Source organism: Podarcis melisellensis (genome assembly GCF_964234715.1).
Source record: "Podarcis melisellensis genome assembly, chromosome: 12".
Classification (NCBI taxonomy): domain Eukaryota; kingdom Metazoa; phylum Chordata; class Lepidosauria; order Squamata; family Lacertidae; genus Podarcis; species Podarcis melisellensis.
This window is the reverse complement of record NC_138544.1, coordinates 46,137,496-46,156,842: the sequence shown is the minus strand read 5'-3', so window position 1 is coordinate 46,156,842 and position 19,347 is coordinate 46,137,496. Positions and strand designations below refer to the sequence as shown.

The 19,347-nt window shown below is 44.2% G+C and overlaps 1 protein-coding gene across 7 annotated transcripts in view; it reads right to left on the bottom strand.

Annotated features, from left to right (window-relative positions):
• Positions 1–19,347, bottom strand: part of ADARB2 (adenosine deaminase RNA specific B2 (inactive)) — a 363,889-nt gene that overhangs the window by 3,351 nt on the left and 341,191 nt on the right. For all 7 annotated transcript variants that reach the window (XM_081931677.1, XM_081931679.1, XM_081931678.1 and 4 more), the window contains 2 exons: positions 11,969–12,150; positions 4,740–4,918 (listed from right to left, as the gene is read on the bottom strand). In XM_081931677.1, coding sequence (XP_081787803.1) covers positions 4,740–4,918; positions 11,969–12,150 — 361 coding nt within the window. The remainder of the gene's footprint in view (positions 1–4,739; positions 4,919–11,968; positions 12,151–19,347) is intronic.

Here is a 19,347-nt window from a genome sequence, read left to right as displayed (position 1 = left end):
CCTGCCTGTGATTCTCAGCCACTGGATTTCAGAGGCATAATGCCTGACAATGGAAGGAGAATACAGCTGTCATGGCCAATAGCCACTGATAGCCCTACCCTCCAATATTTGTCTAATTCTCATTTAAAGCCACCCAGGTTGTTGGACTTTGTAGTTGAGTGTATACCATGATCACCACTTCGTTCTTCATTCACCTGGGGTATGGGCTGGGAGGAGGAGGATTCCCTAGTCAAGGGGAGGGTTTTCAAATGCATATCAAACTAACCACACTCACCCTTGAGGGCAGCAGGGTCTAGACTCAATCTAGCATGTTGAGGATGAACATGAACTGTTCTGGATTGAGAAAAACTACCTTTTTGTAACAGGTTAGCATGTGCACAGCCTAAAATAGTTATTAATGTATTCTACTCTTTCTCTCTCTTTTTAAAATGTTTATATGGTTTTATAGTTGGAGGTGATAATTATTTTTTTTTAAAAAATAAATAAATAGCCTTCTACACAAGCTCTGAAAAGTAAGGAAAAAAGGAAAGACTCTCTGAGTCATTCAAGGCTTCAGGCAGGCCAGTTTGAGAGAAAACGCAAGGAAAAATCGGCTCCCTTCCTTCCGATCTGTTATAATAAGAGATACTGTGAAACATGCCTAAGAGAGGGCTGTAATCGAGCATCTGGGATTTGCCCACAGCTGAGAGGCTGTCTTGTTGAGTGGGAGAATGGCATCTGAATGTTCTGAAATGCTCACCACCCCTGAGTTTGCCTGCCAGAAACCGTCTTAAGAGACAAAGACACATATCCTCAGTCCAATAATCACCCCGGGCGCACCTGGGCGCCCAGAGAGAAAGAACTTTTTGTTTTGCAGGAGGATTAAATCAATCGCCTCCTTCCTGACCTGCCAAAAGACATAGCGCAACCAAGCCAAGAGTGAGAGAATTTGATGTTTTGGGAAAGGAATCAGAAGTCTTGGGAGAGCCGTAGACCTGGTGAAAGTTCAGTCTGGAGAGTGAATTAGCATTTTCTGTGGGATTCTGCTCCCACTACTCTGGAATATGAGCCTGTGTACAAAGGGGCATTTTCCACCATTGCAACAGCACTACAGAATGCCCTTTCCCTCTGCCATAAATGAAGCAAACTTGATCCAAACTCCTGTCCCATAAGAATAGACGTGGTTATTACTGAATTCCTGTTTTGATCTGTGTGTTTTTTTTATAATAGTTGTCAGGGTTTCAGGGAGAGAAGGGCAGATGGGGGAGGAGACAGAGAGCGAGGGGGAAGAATCCCAGAGAGACGAGGAGGAGGATGACAATGACCAAAGGTCGTCCATGAGTCTGTCCAGTGAGTCAGAGGACTCCCAAAAGGGTGCCCCCCTAGTCAGACCAAGGGGAGCCCAAGGAGGAAGCAATCAGGAGCAGGGGAGCGAAGGGAGAGCCTCCAGTGGGAGTTGGAGATCGGGGCCGGTTTCTCCGCTGGAACGGAGTGAAGGGGGAGGAGTTACCAGTGTGTCAGAGGGAGCAGAGCAAGAAGGAGACAGGGGGAGGAGATCGGAGCAGGACGCTTTGCCGGAAGGGGCGGAGAGTAGCACCGGGAGCAGTGTAGCGGTCGAGAGAAAGGTCAGAAGCAACGTACGCGCGCCAAGTTCAAATGTGGAGGCGCACGGAAGTGAGGAGAGCCCTGGGGAGGAGCCCGGCCCCAAAGCGCGAAGGAGGGGGGAAGAGGCGTCAGAGGATTCAGCCTCGGGCGAGTCCCGGCGGGAGGGAACCCAGGGGGACAGAAAGACCCTGCGGAAGAGGAAGGAGAGGAAGAGGTGGTCCAGCGCAAACCTCTTAAACTGGTGCAGGGGCGGCACGGATTCAGAGGGGACTTCAGCGGTCTGATGTCACAGACGTAGAGCCACGGAGATGGAATGTAAAAGCAGCAATGCTCTTCAATAAAGACTTTTGTAAATAAACTGGTTTGGACTTAGGTCTCTTGTGAGCTGGGACCAACGGGTGGCTCTGACAATAGTGTTTTACTAGTTTTTATATTGCATCTCTGTTTTTATGCCATAGCATAAAAGCAATAAAACACAGTATTTTTGTATATTGCTTAAAGGTAAAGGTAAAGGTACCCCTGCCCGTACGGGCCAGTCTTGACAGACTCTGGGGTTGTGCGCCCATCTCACTTAAGAGGCCAGGGGCCAGCGCTGTCCGGAGACACTTCCGGGTCACGTGGCCAGCGTGACATCGCTGCTCTGGCGAGCCAGAGCCGCACACGGAAACGCCGTTTACCTTCCCGCTGGTAAGCGGTCCCTATTTATCTACTTGCACCCGGAGATGCTTTCGAACTGCTAGGTTGGCAGGCGCTGGGACCGAGCAGCGGGAGCGCACCCCGCCGCAGGGATTCGAACCGCCGACCTTTCGATCGGCAAGTCCTAGGCGCTGAGGCTTTAACCCACAGCGCCACCTGCGTCCCCTGTATATTGCTTAGAGATGGTTTAATTATGAATCAGGATAGAAATGTTTTTAATATACATATGACATGTCAAAGGCGAATGGGGTAAATTATTTACCACTTCGCTTTTCTCTGATGTCACCAATAAATGTATCCTATTCAAATCTGGCACAATATTTGCAAATTGTATTCTGCCCTTGAGCATGTCTACTTGGAACACACACTCTCTTACTGCCAAAAGTCCCATGCCAACGCAGATCTTCAAGGGCTTACATCATTTTGGGAAGTTGATTGGCAGAAGGCAAAAAGGACATACTACTTTCCTCAACTACCATGCACAGGAAGGCCCTGCTATGGGAACACAATGCGTTCTCATGAAATGGTCTGTCTCCAGCAGATGTCAAGGAGATGAGTAACTATACAACTTTTTGAAGGCATCTGAAGGCAGCCTTGTATAGGGAAGTTTTTTATGTTTGATGTTTTATCATGCTTTTATATGTGTTGGAAGCTGTCCAGAGTGGCTGGGACAACCCAGTCAGATGGGCAGGGTACAATTATTATTATTGTTGTTGTTGGCATTTCCCATCAATTCCAATGGGAAAATTTCTAATGTGTTCCCAAGCACAGGCTTTTGATCCCCAAATAGTGAAAAAAGCCAGGGGAAACCCTCTGGAACCTTGCAAAAGGCAAACAAGGAAGAGAAAGAATGCTCTTATTTGTCTGATCTCCACCACCCACCATGTTTTCTGACAAACATGCCGTGGACCAGGAAAACACAAAAAGTAAGGCGTGTTTAAGACTGCTTATTTGTTTACAGTACTACATGCAGGTCCAGCTGTTTGGATATCTGAATTGGTGGTGTGTTGGGTAAGTGAATTACTGTGTTTTATAATGAGTGTTTGAATAGCAGGACCAGTGTGTAATTAATTTATGGCATTGGTTTTCATGGCTTTAAAGAAAGAGTTAGGCAAATGCATGCCAGGAGGATCGGTCTAGGTAAAGTTAAAGGTACCCTTGCCCATATGGGCCAGTCTTGACAGACTCTGGGGTTGTGCGCCCATCTCACTTAAGAGGCCAGGGGCCAGCGCTGTCCGGAGACACTTCTGGGTCACGTGGCCAGCGTGTCATCGCTGCTCTGGCGAGCCAGAGCCGCACACAGAAACGCCGTTTACCTTCCCGCTGGTAAGCGGTCCCTATTTATCTACTTGCACCCGGAGGTGCTTTCGAACTGCTAGGTTGGCAGGCGCTGGGACCAAGCAGCGGGAGCGCACCCCGCCGCAGGGATTCGAACCGCCGACCTTTCGATCAGCAAGTCCTAGGCGCTGAGGCTTTAACCCACAGCGCCACCTGCGTCCCTTAGAGGATCGGTCTACCAATGGACTATTAGTCCAAAGGCAACAATACCACCAAGTACCATTTGCTGGAGAGCAACAATGGGAGAAGGCTTTTGCCCTCATGCCCTGCTTATTGGCTTCCCAGAAGCATCTGCCTGGCTGTGACTGGAAATAAGATACCTGACTAGATGAACCTTTGACTTGATCCAGCAGAGCTCTTCTTATGTTTTTTAATGCCTCAGAAACCCTGGAAGTGTGTTAGGGCTTCTCCAGATCACCAGATTATTGCATACTCTGGATTTTTATTACTTCTCCAAAATATTTTTTTTTGGCACTCAGATAAGCTAAGATCAATATGTGCTACTGCCTTTCAAGTGTGCATGTTGCATTCTACTTAAAAATACATGTGTTGGTGGTTATTATCCTGGATCATATCCTCCACTTGTATGTACAGTCATACCTCATGTTACGTTTGCTTCAGGTTGAGCATTTTCAGGTTACATCCCGTGATGACCCGGAAGTACCGGAAAGGGTTTCGCCGCTTGCGCATGCACAGATGCTCAAAATGATGTCATGTGCATGCGCAGAAGCGGTGAATCGCAACCCGCGCATGTGCAGACGCAGGTTGCGTTCTGCTCATGTTGCGAATGGGCCTCCAGAAAGGATCCCATTCGCAACCAGAGGTACCACTGTATATATAAACACCTTCCTCTTTCTTTCTTTCTTTCTTTCTTTCTTTCTTTCTTTCTTTCTTTCTTTCTTTCTTTCTTTCTTTTTCTTTTCTTACACACACACACACACACACACACACACAGAGATTCTCTGCCCCGCACACTTGCTGGGCACCACATGTGTTTTGGACTATGATCGATATCCGAGTACAGAGTCTGCTGTAGGAAATGGTGCTTTGCTGATGATTCGAGGCCAGGGAGATGGCTGGGAATGCTATATTGTGATGGACACATAGGCGGGAGTCCTTACCTTTCCATAAAGCTTTGCCCATCGAGTGTAAAACAGGTGCTTGCAGAGTCGTGAAGGACTCCCGCAGCTCCTTTTTCCTGTTGTTGCATTAATAAGCTCGAGGTCTGTAGTGCCCGCTATCCAATTCACACTGAAACCAGGTGATTTCCCTGACTGCCGCATCTTGGCGTTGCTCACTCCTGTCGAAGGGGAAGCAGAAAACATCAAAGCATTATAGATCAATAGCCCCTACCTTGCTCCTCCTGGAAGATAGGAAATGGAAGTTTCTTTTTTTTTACTAGGAAATGAATTCCATTTCCACATAAACTTATTCTCCTATTTCGATGGGATTGGCTCCAATCTGCCAAATCTTATAGGTCAGAATTGTTGTTGTTGTTGTATGTGTGTGTATGTGTTTCAAGATGTTTTGAGCACAACTGTTTTTGGTAAAGCAGCTTATGAATTAAAACATAATAGAAGATTCTGTTGTTTTTAGCACCCGGTCCGTAGATTTAGAAAGGGGGAAAAAAAGACTGTCCAGGAGTAGATAAAACACTGCTTTCTTGTTCCTCCCAGACCATCCCCTCAAAGCAGAAATAAACCTGACTCTAACAAAAGTGATGGGAAGGGGCCTGTGGGAGAAAGGTAGTGAGAGAGTGGAGGGAAGAGGACTCTCTTGCCCATTAGGGATGGGGGAGAACTTTCATTCAGTTGCATTTAAAGGTGAACCGACCTAATTCTCACACCTTGAAACAATAGGCAAACAAACACAGCCAGGTTTTGAAATTTGAACTCCTCCGAATTCTGCAGTGCAGTTCTCCAGCCATGCCATGTGTACAAATAATGCACATAATAGGGCAAAGCGTGCATTAAAATGCATATATTCATGAGAATAACTTGCAGAAATGCATTGTATTGGAGAAAATTGCTTTGCAAAAATGTGCATAACAGGCAAACTATACATGTACATTTAGAAAAAAAAAGCCACACAAAATGCTGGTGAATTTTCAGGGTTTTTTTTTTTTTAAAAAATTGCATACCAATGTGGAAATGCGGAGATCTGAAAAATGAAAAACTGAAATGGACAGATTTGCCCATCCCTATTGCCCACATACCCATTTGCTGCTTCAAACCGCAGTAGCTCTCATCGTGCTTTATATGGGATTGAGGCAGAGGTGCATTTAAAGGAATAGGTCTGCCATCACCATGTGTACTGTCAGGGAACTGCCATCGGAGCCAGAGGGAGAGGGAGGGCTCCAGAGGGGTTCTGGAGAGGGTCCCGGGAAGGAGAGAAGCAGCCCATCTTCTGGGGAAGGAATTCAGCGTAGCACCAGTGGAGAAGGGGGGCAGATGGGGGAATCGGAGAGGAGGCTCCATGACTCCTCGCCGGAGACCAGCGGGGAGAGCACGGGTCCTCCGCTGCCCACACCCTCCCTGCGCAGAAGGCTTCTGCGCAGGGAGAGTAGGCGGCGACTAGGCGTCAAAGAGCTTCTTTGCTGGAAGAAGTTCAAGAAACGCCCACTGACGGATTCTGCCAGCGATTGAGACAGCCACGGGTGAGTGGCTGTCCGGACAGAAAGGGTTCACCCAGGTAACCCAGCCAGGTGTGGCGACGATTTACGCATGAGCAACCCCTAGAACCATTACATGTACTTTTGCCTGTAGTATTACATCTGCCCTAATGCTAACTAGAGTTAAAACACTAACCAGGATTTGAAACCAGGGTTAAGAAGGACTCCAGTCAATGTTAACCATGGTTATCTTTGGGAGACCTGGAAATAGATTAGCATTAAAACTTCTCTTCTGAATGGCTTCACAGAAGAATGTCACTACTATGCAGAAGGTAAGTTTCAAAATAATGTAAATCTGCTATAAGTCAGATTCACACAGCCCTTCCCCCAAATAAGTGTGTGTGTGTGTACTTTGCTGGGCGATTTTGAGAAGCCATTAGATTTAGAAGGGGGGGCGGGGGAACTACTGAAAATCAAAACTTTTCCAAGGGTAAAAACAGAATAAAAACAAAGTTAAAATCTGTGATATTCCTGAACATAGTGAACAGTGGAAGAGAATAGCTCCCTAATTATTGTAGATTTTCCTAAACAAAAAGAATTGCACATCTTCCTTCATCCCCGCCATCTAATTTTGTTAACTTCATTAGTACTACAGGTACATGAGAGAGAATCGCATCCCATAATGCAGGAGGACTATGTCTACTGCACGGCAGCGGGAGGCTCAAAGAGCATGCTCTTGTCAGTGCTGGAAGATGGCAGCTACAAAACAGGCTAATTAGGACTAGGTAATATTGCGGGGCACAAATAAGGTTACTCAGATCAGGTGAGATAGCGGCTTGGCAGCTCAGCTGACAATCTGTAACGATAGCTACAAACTCATTAGCTGGCCTTAGAGCAGGCATGGCCCTCCAGCTTTTTGGGACTAGAACTCCCATCATCCCTAGCTAACAGGACCAGTGGTCAGGGATGATGGGAACTGTAGTCCCAAAACAGCTGGAGGGCCAAGTTTGGCCATGCCTTCCTTAGAGGAAAGTTCTGGTGGTTTTTTTAGCATCAGTACCACCTCTGTCAAATGTAGAACTGGATTGGTGCCACGGCACTGGGGAGGTTCTACCCCCCCAATTCCCTTTCCTTAGCATCACTTGTACGCTTTCCTTTAAAGTTGTTAGCCACTAAGTTGTGCGGCAGGAGTGTGGAGAAGGAGGCATCTGTATTGCACTTGCTTTTTCTGCTCTTAGCCACTTTTGGAGGGGGGAGGGGGAAGGTTGACTTAAGCCCAAAAAAGATCGGACACTGATCTGTATAAAACTGGCGTATGCTGATGTAAATCTACATATGCATGTTTACACCTGATTACTATAATTTAAATAGGGATGCGGTATGTCTCAGCATAGTAGGGAAGACCATGGCCAGGTCGCTTGTGAATGAATCCCTGTGGCCCAGATGTTGTTGATGGGGAACTTCAGGACCCCTGCTGTTCTCCCTTCTTTGGGCTCCTCCTTTTTAAACAGCCCTTCAGATAGAGGCCATCTTCAAACAGAGGGCTGTTCCCTGTACAGCAAACAGAGCACTGCCTTCTTACTTGATTTCCATCAAGGAAATAGTGTGTATACGATACGATATGCGATATTTTTATATACGATATCTTTATAGTCATTGTCCCATACAGAACAATGAAATTGAAAAACTAAATAAAACATTCAAAACCCCCTAGAAACTCTGGTATGAGGGATGTGTCGATGCGAAAGGTAAACCTACCATTTCCCAGAATCATGGCCCTGATCCAATTCCACCCAACCCACCTGCAGGCACTTTTAGGCAATTATTATTTTTTTATTAAAAAAACATAATCAGGAGATTTGATGACATAGCTTTCCCACATAATATTTAGTTTGGTCCTGAGACTCCTGCAGTCCTGAATGAAGTGGGGTGCATGTTGCAGAAAAGCAAGCGTCTGATTGTGCTGCAGGAATCCAGAGATTTTTCTTCTTCTTATTATTATTATGAGAAGGAAGGTGCTGGTGTTTCCTGTGCATGAAAATAGCGTTCCTCCGTGAAATGGGAAGTAAATGTCCATGCTGCTGAGTTGGTAAAGTCATTAATGTTCATCATTTGACAGCTGAACACAGTGCAGAGCTCAGCGACTTGGAGGGCATATAATAGGGAGTATAAGATCGCACATATGGACTCTGTAGATAATCTTGGTGAGATGCAATATGGCATCTCCTACGCTGGTCCCTGGCTCATTTATAACACACAGCATCTGAAATCACATCTCCCACCATCTCCCCGTGTGCATGTGTGTGCATGTGTTTGTTTTACACAGAAAAGCTCAGTGTGTTTGACAGATGATGACCGTGATTCGTTTTTTTCAGAAACCAAAGCATATGTTTTAATGGTTTTAATGCATGTGTTTCTATTAAATTTATTTTAAACCAGGTGATTTTTTTTTAATGCGAAACTGGATTTTTTTTAAGGATCAAAAGGGGGAGGGGAATCACTTGTTTCTTTAATAATTTATTTTTATGCGCCAACATGCCAGTTCAGAAAACAGTACCAGAAACCTCACTGTCACAAGTATAATACAATATGGATCAGCCTCCCTTACCTGGTGCCCTCTGAATATTTTGGATTATACCTGGGAAGCTGATGAGAGTTGCAGTCCTAAATATTTAGAGTGTACCAGGTTAGGGAAAGCTGATACAGGTTATATAAGTGTCAATGATTATGTTAGACCAGTTCATCTCAGTAACTTACCCTGCAGTAATTCCCTTCATGGGCTTAACCCCCCCCAGAGTCAATTGGAAATGCCCAAGTAAAATTCATTGACAGCTGTTTAAGATCCTTCGCATTTCTTGGCTTGCTGTCATAAGTAACATCCATTTTCCTGGCTAAGTGGCAGTACCCTAAAGTAGTATATACAGATGAGTTTGGATGGAAACATAATTGAGTTATCATCTCACACAGGGCTTTTAATCACATTTATGTCACTCTAATAGCAATTTCGATTCTTTCACCAGGATAACTGATCAGTTTGTATCTCCTCCCCTCTTTTTCTTTTAAAGACAAAAACTACCAGATATATAGTAATATAAATGTGTGTGCTGACACTGTCGTGCTATTTAAATATTTCCGTGTTGAGTCTATTGCAAGCAGATCTGAATGTATGACTTGACACTAATGCGCCAGTCTCTGTCAAGCTATCACCCAAAAGCTTAGCAGATGGAATGCCAGAATATGACAGCACTTGCTAAGATAAGGCCTGCCTGGAATTAAGCCACAGGTAGGAGAACAAACATAGACGCAGCAGCCCTAATGACCAGAGGAAAGCAAAGCATTCAGTCAAATTAACAGCTTTGCATACATTCATTGACAATGAACGCAGAATACAAAAGCAAATTGCACACTGTCCCCAGATAACTACTGTCAATATAGAGAATCACTTCTGATGGAAAACAAAGAGTAACAGAAACTTGTGGAAGCTAAAATCCAAGCATCAATATTTGCTGATTTAGGAATGGAGACTGCGAGAATCTAATCCCCTGTCTTTTCTCTAAGAAAACTTGTGGAAGGAGAAGCAAGGAATTTGGAAACATTAGCATACCCGCCATGTGTCCCAGGGAAAAATGGGAAAACCTGTTTTTTTGTGTGAGATTGTGGTGGCCATTTTTGGTCCTGCGATCTCTTGTGCCATGATCTTACCCCCCCCAAGCACTTTTGGGGGGGACAAGATTGCAATGCGGCTCACACGCCCGAGAGTGTGTCCTGAAAGATGCACGTCCCATTTTTTTTTCTGAAATAGTTGGATGGTATGCATTAGTGCTGTAGTAAAGCACCAACCCTGTGCTATAGTAACTTCCTCTAATCCTACTCCAACAGGGAAGCATTGGCTTTGAATCTGGGACCTGTACAATGGTCTCATTATATCAAATCTGACATGAGGATACATTTTAGCCTTGGGCAATCACTGTCTCTAGGCCTCAGTTCCTCATTTCTTAAATGGGAACCATAAAAAGACTGCCTCAGAGGTCTGTTATGAAAGCTAAATACAGCGAATCACCTCACAATTAAAATAACAGTGGAAATTATAGTAGTAGTAGTAGTAGGAGGAGGAGGAGGAGGAGGAGGTCTTCCGATCAGCAGGAAGTCTTACAGATGGTCCAAAATATCTTCTAGCCTGTAGACAAGGCTAGAAACAGAGGGAGAAGTTGGCTAAAGAGGAGAAGACCTCTGGAACACAGTTCTTTAATAAAACTATTTGTTGTTCAACTCCTCTGACCTGTTTAGGTCTGCTGCCAGGACATCATGGTGTTGTGTGTTTCCCAGCCCTTGGCAGAGGCAACCAATGGTGTGTAGAGGGAGGGAACACCTAACATGATGATGTTATGCCATGTGAAAACAGGAAACTCAACACAGGGTTGCAGTTTTCAGTGGCAGCCCAGTTTGGGGTATAATCTAGCCTCCCAAGTGAAACATCCATAAATCCACCCTTACCTGTTGGGCATGTGCATGAAGATTCTTCATTTGCTTCGCACCCTGTCTTTTTGCAAATGGATTCCCAGTTTCAGTAATTCTCCTCCCTGGTACTTAGCTTAGTTCATTCAGCTGATGTGCTTTAGCACACCACTGAATGGGGAATAGGTTTAAATCTGTTCTTAAGTAAATTTTATGACTCAAGGCTCTAGTTTGGTTTTAACACTTATGCTGTGGCTTTAAAGTATCTGGATGAGTGGTGATATACATACCAAAGGGCCAAGTATAATGGAAAGATTGCTGTACTGCATAATGATTGCTTCCAACTATATGGCCTTTTAGGTTGGCCAGAGATGGGTTTAATCATGCTCAATGGTGCAAGCCATTTTTAAGAAGTCTAGTAGGATTCGGTCACAGAATAAGCCATCACCATCTGACTTCGGACTTGTGGAAGTTTTCTTTTTATAATGTGCTTTGCTACATTGTGGTACAACCAAATATGATCCTCTGCTCGTTGACAACTGGATCCAGCAGAAATCCTGCTAGCATTACCAAGGGGCATGGAGCGATGCCCTTGATCATGGTAATCAGTTTAAGAAAAGTGAGTGCTATAGCTTCTGCCCTGGCTTATAAATATATCACAGTAAAAATTATTGGGACAGGAATTATTTGTGGTGGAGGACAGCCACTTCCAACAGGAATGGAGGCAGAGAGGTAAGAAGAATCTATTTCAGTTAGTATGGCAATCCTATATACACTTTCCTGGGAGTAAGACCCATTCAACACGGTAGAACTGGGTTCCCCAACCCTTTTGGATATGGGGGCACATTTGGAAAGCTAAGAAACCAGGGTTAACACCACAAAATACCCATTTCACAGAAAACAAACATACATCCAGGTGATGACCATCACCCTCCAAACAGACAACTCCCCCCAACGGAGGCCAAATAAACAGGGCTCCCCTCAAAATGTGACCCCTCCCCACCAAACATAAACAAATTGGGAGGGGCAGGGGACCTTGGCAGGCGCTGAGGGTGCTGTGGGGGTCTATAGACTCTAAGTTGGGGACCTCAGCAGTAGGACCTACTTTTGGGCTGTGCTCTTAATGTGGTAGAATGTCTAATCATCAGTAGCATCAAAGGAAAGTGAGAAGGAAGCAAGTATCCCAAGCTGTGAAGGGACACTTGGTTATGTTCCTGTAGGAGCCCAACAGCACCAGCAATGGGGAAGCAGGCGGTTCTTGCTTCCAAGCAAGGGTGTCCTTACCACTCAGGAGCAGCTGATTGCGCCGGTATGAGGCTGGCAGTTGACCGACATCTTCTAGTCTATGGCTCATTACCCGTGAAAGGTGTCCGGTGTGAGAGAGGCTCCCCACAATAATGCTATGCAGGTACACAGGCTCAATGAAGTAGCTGAGGAGAGCACCTTGTAAGCCGAGGACGTTCCACCTACAAGAGGAATTCGGCAGTGAGAAAGAGGTTTGGCAGGTGACAAAATAAGATACAAGAGAGCACCCTTTTTCATTTGCCTTTTTATCCTGGGGAGAAATAGCGGGCATCTCCAGCTGATTCCAACTGTAATTTTTGTGACAGATGATGGACCTTGATGCAGGCCAGAAATTCAGAATTCCCTAGCTTGTGAGAACCTTACCTGTCCATAAGAACATAAGGAGAGTCTGCTGGACCGGCCAAGTGGCATTGGCCAACCAGATGCCCATGGGAATCCCATGAGTAAGAGCTGAAGGCAACAGCACACTCCTCCTACAGTTTCCAGCAGTTGTTTTGCAGAAGCAGACTGCCTCTGGCAGCGGAGGTATACGGAACAAACAGGCCTATCTCTAGTTGACCTTTGGGGACTCTCCAAAAGCCATACACCGCTGTCCCCAGGCCACAAACCACACCAGTGCTGCTCCACCCCCTCCCAGTATTCTTTAACCTGGCTGAAACCACATTTGAACTGTGATTATCTCACTTGCTTTCCTGGAGGGAGGGTGCATGTAGAAGTATGTGGTTTTTCCATGGCTGGAATTTAGCCTACCACTGGCATGTGGCCCCAAGAAAGGTTGCCCATGTGAGATGTGGCTCTCGGGCTGAAAATTGTACCCCCCTGGACTCCTATTCAGTGAAGATGCCATCCGTGCACACGCAATGGAAGACTGAAAGATATGCATCTCAGCTTAATCACAGCGGATGTTTCATATTGGATGGAAGCTGGACTGAGGGAAAACATACGAAGCAGAAGCATTTCTCAAGAAACTGTGGGATACGCATGGATTGTGGCTAACATCCTGTGTGTTAGAATTCCTGCTCCATGATTGCAGTCATGGGTTTTTTGTCTATCACATGACAATGTATATTTTGATTCCACAAAGTGGGAAGTGACAGAGACAGGATGTTTGTGTTACTGTGTTCCTTGAAGTGGAACTATTGTCCTTTGTTTTTTCTGTTTGTTGTCTGATACTAGAGAGGGAGCCATGTTGCAGTGCTCCATGTGTAATATGTAAATAAAGTAGATTAGTCAAAATGCTGAGTTACTGAGGTCTGTCACGCAAGGTGCACAAACTCTGCAGATCCCTAAGTGTGCTGATGTCTGTTGGCATCGGTCGCTGTGATGTTCGGGCTGAAGAAAGCTAATGAAGCTCCCGAACGAAAGACCAGGAGGGGGAGAACATGCCAGTCAGGCATGTGTCTCCACCAGGGTCCTATTCTGTGTACTGATTGTCGAACACCTGGTGGAAGTGGGCTGGAGCCAGAATAAACTGTGATGTGTACACACAGTCTTTCACAGGACAGAATAGGGGTCCTTGTTTGCCTACATGGATTGAGAAGCACCAGGGTGGTGATGGTGGTAATTGAAAGCAATGTAAGCTGCAGGCAGTTTCAAGAATTCTGATTCTTCACTCGTTTGCTATTGAAAGGGACACTCACCCCTCTCCCTTCACACTTGGTTGGGACAGATCCATCTTAAAACACACCGATCTGCTGTCGCCGTTCTTAATCTGGCCCTTGGTTTCTAGGCATTAATGTTGACTATTAAGGCCCTAAGCATCTTGGGTCAATGGTACCTTAGAGAACTCTATTTTGAGCGTTCCTGTGCACGAACATTTCCAGGTAAGGCTATGTTTCGGGAGCCTTCTATGTCTGAGATTAGAGTTACATGCACTCAGTATTGAAGCCCTCTGGCTGACCCTGGGCCAGTCACTGTCTCTCAGCCTAGTCTACCTCACAAGTTTGTTGTGAGGAGAAGCATTGAATGAATGTGGGGTGGGATGAATGTGATAAATAAATACAATTAACCCACTAAGAGCAGGACCTTTTTCAGTAGTGGCTCTGTTTGTTCAATGCTGCCCTCTATTAAGCCCATGGGGCTCTCTGCTGCTCTTTAGGAAGCAAGGTGAATACTTTTTATTTTGACAAGCTCTTGTGGGGTATAAATAACCAAAATAAGAGCAACAATAACATATGTTAATTGCTTTTCTCTGAACGAAATCAGTCTATGCATTTACAAAAAGCCTTGCTCCATTCTTGAGCAGCACTCCTGAAATGCTTTATCACAAAAATTGCAGGGTTTTTTTTCCAAACTTAGTTGTTCATGAGCTGAAATATGCTTGACATTTTAGAGCACTACAGAAAGGGTTAGAGAGATTTTGCTATTTAAGGCAACATCCAGTGGTTGCTGTGCTTAAAAAAACCACGCATTTAAAGTGCAAATCTGTACCAGCAGGAAGCATTATGTAGCTAATTTCTTACATCATTGTTCTTTTCATTAATTAACATTTCTCAACCGTTAGTGCAATAATTGCGGTGCCTCTGTGCTGTATGTCTCTTTCCATGATTAATAAGGAGCCATTATACTTCCCTTTCCTGAAGCAGTCAATTAACACGAAATACTTTCCATTAATTACTGAATGTTTAAAACCAGCATGCTGTACCTGGAGAGCAATCTGCTCACAGAACCTGTGACAAAAATTGCTTTCAGAAGTTCTTTTGAAATTTTATTCCACACGCGAAAAAGAGCAAACCACAGGCAGTTTAGTTGGCTATATTAATTTGCTTCAGAAGCAGGGTCTGCCAATGAGAAACATCTTTTAATCTCATGGAAGACAAGGCAGCCATCTGGCTGCTGAGGATTTTGGAGTGAGACTGCCCCTCTCTCTTCCTCTCTAAACGCAGGTCATTAAAGTAATGTGTTCATCCTACATAAAACTCAAATGGAAGATAAAAGGTAATATTTATATACAAACAATTTAGTCCCACCATTTAAACAGTCATTGGTTTTATGAAACATTTGCTTTGCTCTTATCAGATTTGCATAACTTTGTGGTGCCACTGCTGCTGAAGAAAAGATATGCATAGATGTGTGTGGTCATTTCTACAGATGTCTACCTGTCTGTCTCATTTAGGCTACATGCTGTATAGTGTACACATTTACTTGGGAAATCGATGGGAGTTACTTCTGAGTGGACACACAAAGGATTGTGCTGTTAAAGGCAGAGCTTAGATGGAAAAAACCCTTCCAAGAATGGAAGCATGGAAAACATTCTCGAATTCTCTGAAGTTATACAGTTTGGGATTTGATAAGTAATAGACTAAAATCATCAGAAAGCAATGATTTATTCGGGGTAGAAATGTGTGCATGAACTCAGTAACATTTTTGATGTTCAGATTAAAAAACACCTGCCTCATTTAATTTGCTGGAAATGAAGAAGCATAGTATCTGCACGGGGAGGGGGAGAATATCCATTGTTTGAATATGGCTACTTATTGGCTGTAGGGAAAGCTCCGTTGAATTGGATCCAACTAGTCCCAGAATGATGTCTTCTTCAACAGCTAGTATTCAGAGGCATTTGCTGTTTCTAAACATGAAGATCCACTGAGCAGTTTAAGAGCTCTAACCACTTCTGCCCTGCTCCCCGAGAAAAAAGCTACTTCATTTTGCAATTCCCGTTTCTCCAAGACAATGTGTGGCTGCACTTGCTCAGACATTTACCCCACAGAAGCTTATCATGTCATGGCATCACTAGGCACAGAGGAGGAATAATTACAATTGGTTGTTAGAGAAGGAGGTACAAGTAAGAAGTTACTAAGTTGTGAATGCACATATCTTCTCACTATATCATGCAATAAAAATACAGTTACAGCACAATTCCAACCAAGTCGACTCAGAAGTCAGTCTTATTGAATTCAGTGGTGGTTAGGATTAGGGTCATGGGCACGTGAGGTTAGGGTCACAGCCTTAGCTATTTACTCTATTTATATATCACCTTTCAGCAGGGCTTTTTGCAGCTGGAACTCAGTTCCAGCAGCTCTCAGCTAGGCACCATTGCCATGATAAGAGAGAAAGGGAAGAATTCATGGTGAGTTCTGGCAACTCTTTCTGCTTTTCTGTATTTAATTGAGCAGCTCTTTGGCTAAATTTGAATTGATTGATTAACATTCACTCATACCCTTTAAATTACCCCCTCCAATTGATTAATCAATGAAAGCCATCGGTCCCAAACTTTCCCCCACCATGGACCACTTGAAAATTGCTGAGGGTGTTGATGAACTGCTTAATTACTGTATTTTTCGCTCTCTAAGACACACCTTTCCCCTCCTAAAAAGTAAGGGGAAATGTGTGTGCATCTTATGGAGCGATTGCAGGCTGCGCTGCTCTCTCTGAAGCCAGGAGAGCAAGAGGGATTGGTGCGCACCGATCCTTCTTGCTCTCCTGGCTTCAGGGATAGCCCTGCAAAGCCTCCTCTTCGCTCCCTCTTTGCTCAGGGGGCTTTGCGTTGCTTTCTTATTTCTTGTTTTCCTCCCCTAAAAACTAGGCATGTCTTATGGTTGGGTGTGTCTTATAGAGCGAAAAATACAATGTTTTCCTGCCTCTTGTAGCAATTGTAATGGTCTGTGCTAGAAGCTGCATGATTTTTAATTGTATATTATGGCTTCTTTTGTTTCTTATATATGGTGTTTTATTGTACTGCAACTTGAATTCCATAGAATAGAAGAAACAAAAGAAGCAATGGAAATAAATTAAAAATCAATATGAATATTCAGTGTGATGGATGTGCTATTTCCTTTCTTCAACCACACATCCACAGACACACCATGGACCACCTAACTGAAGTTTGCAGAGTACAGTTTGGGAGCTCCTGAACTAAAGCTTTACTTGCAGCAACTTCCGATTATACTGATTCAATATTGCAGCCCCAGGTAGTGAACTCATTTCAAAGCCCAGAGAGGAGCTTCTGGATATCTCGGACCAAAAACCAGGAGTAAAACCACTTTTATGATGTGTTCTTCTCTTCAAGTGAAGTAGGCCTAACTGGGTAAAGGAAAGTAAATTAGCTTTAGTCATAGGAACAATTTATGCCTCTTCAGGAACAAAAGTATCTATGGCGAAACTGAGTTCTGGAGGAGGTTTGCTTCTGTTAGGTGCAAGAATGCTGCTGTGATTTTACTGCTTTCTCCATGGGCAACGTTTTCAAAATTAACATTATTATGCAGAGTAAATGTGCTGTTACATTCCAGCTTCTCAATATATCAAACTGACTTGTCTAGGTAAGACATATGATGGATTGTTTGACTCCCCCCCCCCCTAATTGTGCAAGACTTTTAAAATGCCCCTTTCAAGGACATGTTCCCTACTTAGATAACATATTTTAAATAACTTTTGTCATACTGGAAAAGAAACCCGCTGGTTTACCTGCATAATAGAGGAGCAAATGCATGGATTTAAACCAAATTATCTCCACAGAATCCAGGTGATCTGAACTGGCTTAAATTACACTGTGGACTGGGCTGTTATAGCTCCTTGTTTTTGATATGGGGAGTATAACACTGGTACTAGGGGTGTTTTGTCCACTGCCATTACTTCTATATTTATTACAGAAGTTGGGGTGGTCATTCTGCTTTCGGTACATCTAATTCCTACAAAAATATGTGGTCCCCATCTGTCTATAATTGAAATGCCAGTAATGACATGGAAGGTATCAGAGAAGAGCTAGTCTTCCATTCAGTAGATGACACTTCCCCCCACCTTTTAAAATACCGTATTTTTCCATGTATAACATGCCCCTGTGTATAAGACGTCCCCTATTTTGGGGGACTCAAAATTAAGAAAATGGGGGAGATTGCCCTCGTGTATAAGACTACCCCCCTTTTTTAACATTATTTTTGGGTAAAAAAAACTCCATGTCTTACACACGGAACAGTACAGTAATCCTCTGCAGCTGCCTAACATTGCATTTAAGAATAGGAGTTGCTGTCCAGGGTCCTGAACAGCCAGCTCCTGAAAGCCCCATCATGTTTACTTATGGCAATAGACCTGGGTGGATCCAACTGCTTGAAATGGACCATCAGTTGCTGTCCCAGGTCCTGGAACACCAAGCATGGTTACCTCCAGCAAATAGTAGGGGCATCCAGAGTTTTCCTGGTCAACCTTTACCCCTTTGCTTCACCCCCTACAGTACGTAATGTCACTTATACTGTGCTGGCTCTGCTCTTCCTGAGTCTGACATGCACCATCACAAGGCTTTCCTGTTTACTATGCTGGAGGATCATGCAGCCAATTATCAAAGCTTCCTCCTGTATTTTCACGCAATAAGGATTGTTATTCATGGTAGTCTCCAGTCTGCGGAACACCTGTGGTTTTTCTAGTTACATGACAATTCAGCTATTATTGGTTTGGAAACTGGAACTACTATATTAGGGTTTGATCTGTATTTTAGCAGTGGGTGGTTTGTCTTTTTGTATCTGACAGTGAAAGACCAAGGCCAAATTCTGATTGATGCAGAAAGGGGTTAAATAAGAAGAGAGAAGATTGCAAATAGACTTGTATCATGTGTGCAGATTGTCTCTAGTTGGGGGAGCTAGTTGTGTTAATTGATTTCCACTTTCATTAATAAGCTGCAGATTCCAGGGTCAAATCTTCCAAGCCAACATATGCGATCCTGGTAGTCTGTCACTAAAAGGCATGCAGAAACTTCGATGTTTTTTATAGTTATCTTGGAACATTTCTCTTGCATGCAACTCATTTTGCTGCTATCATTGTGTAAAGCAATTGTGCTTTAGGGCTTAAGCCTTTTCATAGGCGGCCTTAAGCTTTACAGGGTCCCAGTGGAAAAGGAAGGGAGACTCCCAGCAGATTGGCCTGGAAAGTCTGAAAGATGGTGCTCATGTACTAATCCAGGGGGTGCCAACATAGCAATTGTGAGCACATAATAACAACTTTATTATTTATACTGCACCCATCGGGGGTATATGCCCATGGAAGCTTTCTCTGATGCCCGCAGGGTCCCCCTCTCCACCCACACATTTCCTGAAATTAGGCTTGAAACAAGAATTCTGATCTAGCCAACAGTGTATGTTTGGCTGCCGTGGGGTGTGATACCCACAACACTGTTTCTGGCTTGTAAATGTGTCCCTAGCCCCCAGAAAATCATTGACCTATGTACCAATCAGTGGACAGAGGAGACATCTTTTAAAAAACACATACACTACACCCAGGAAGTTTTAGAAATTTTAGATCCTCCTCTGGGCATCTCCCTGTGGCTTTTTGTTCTGTCTGCTTCTCAAATTGTCCCCAAACAGATGTGCAATCCACTTTTGAGAGCCAGTGTGGTACAGTGGTTAAGAGCGGTAGTCTCGTAATCTGGTGAA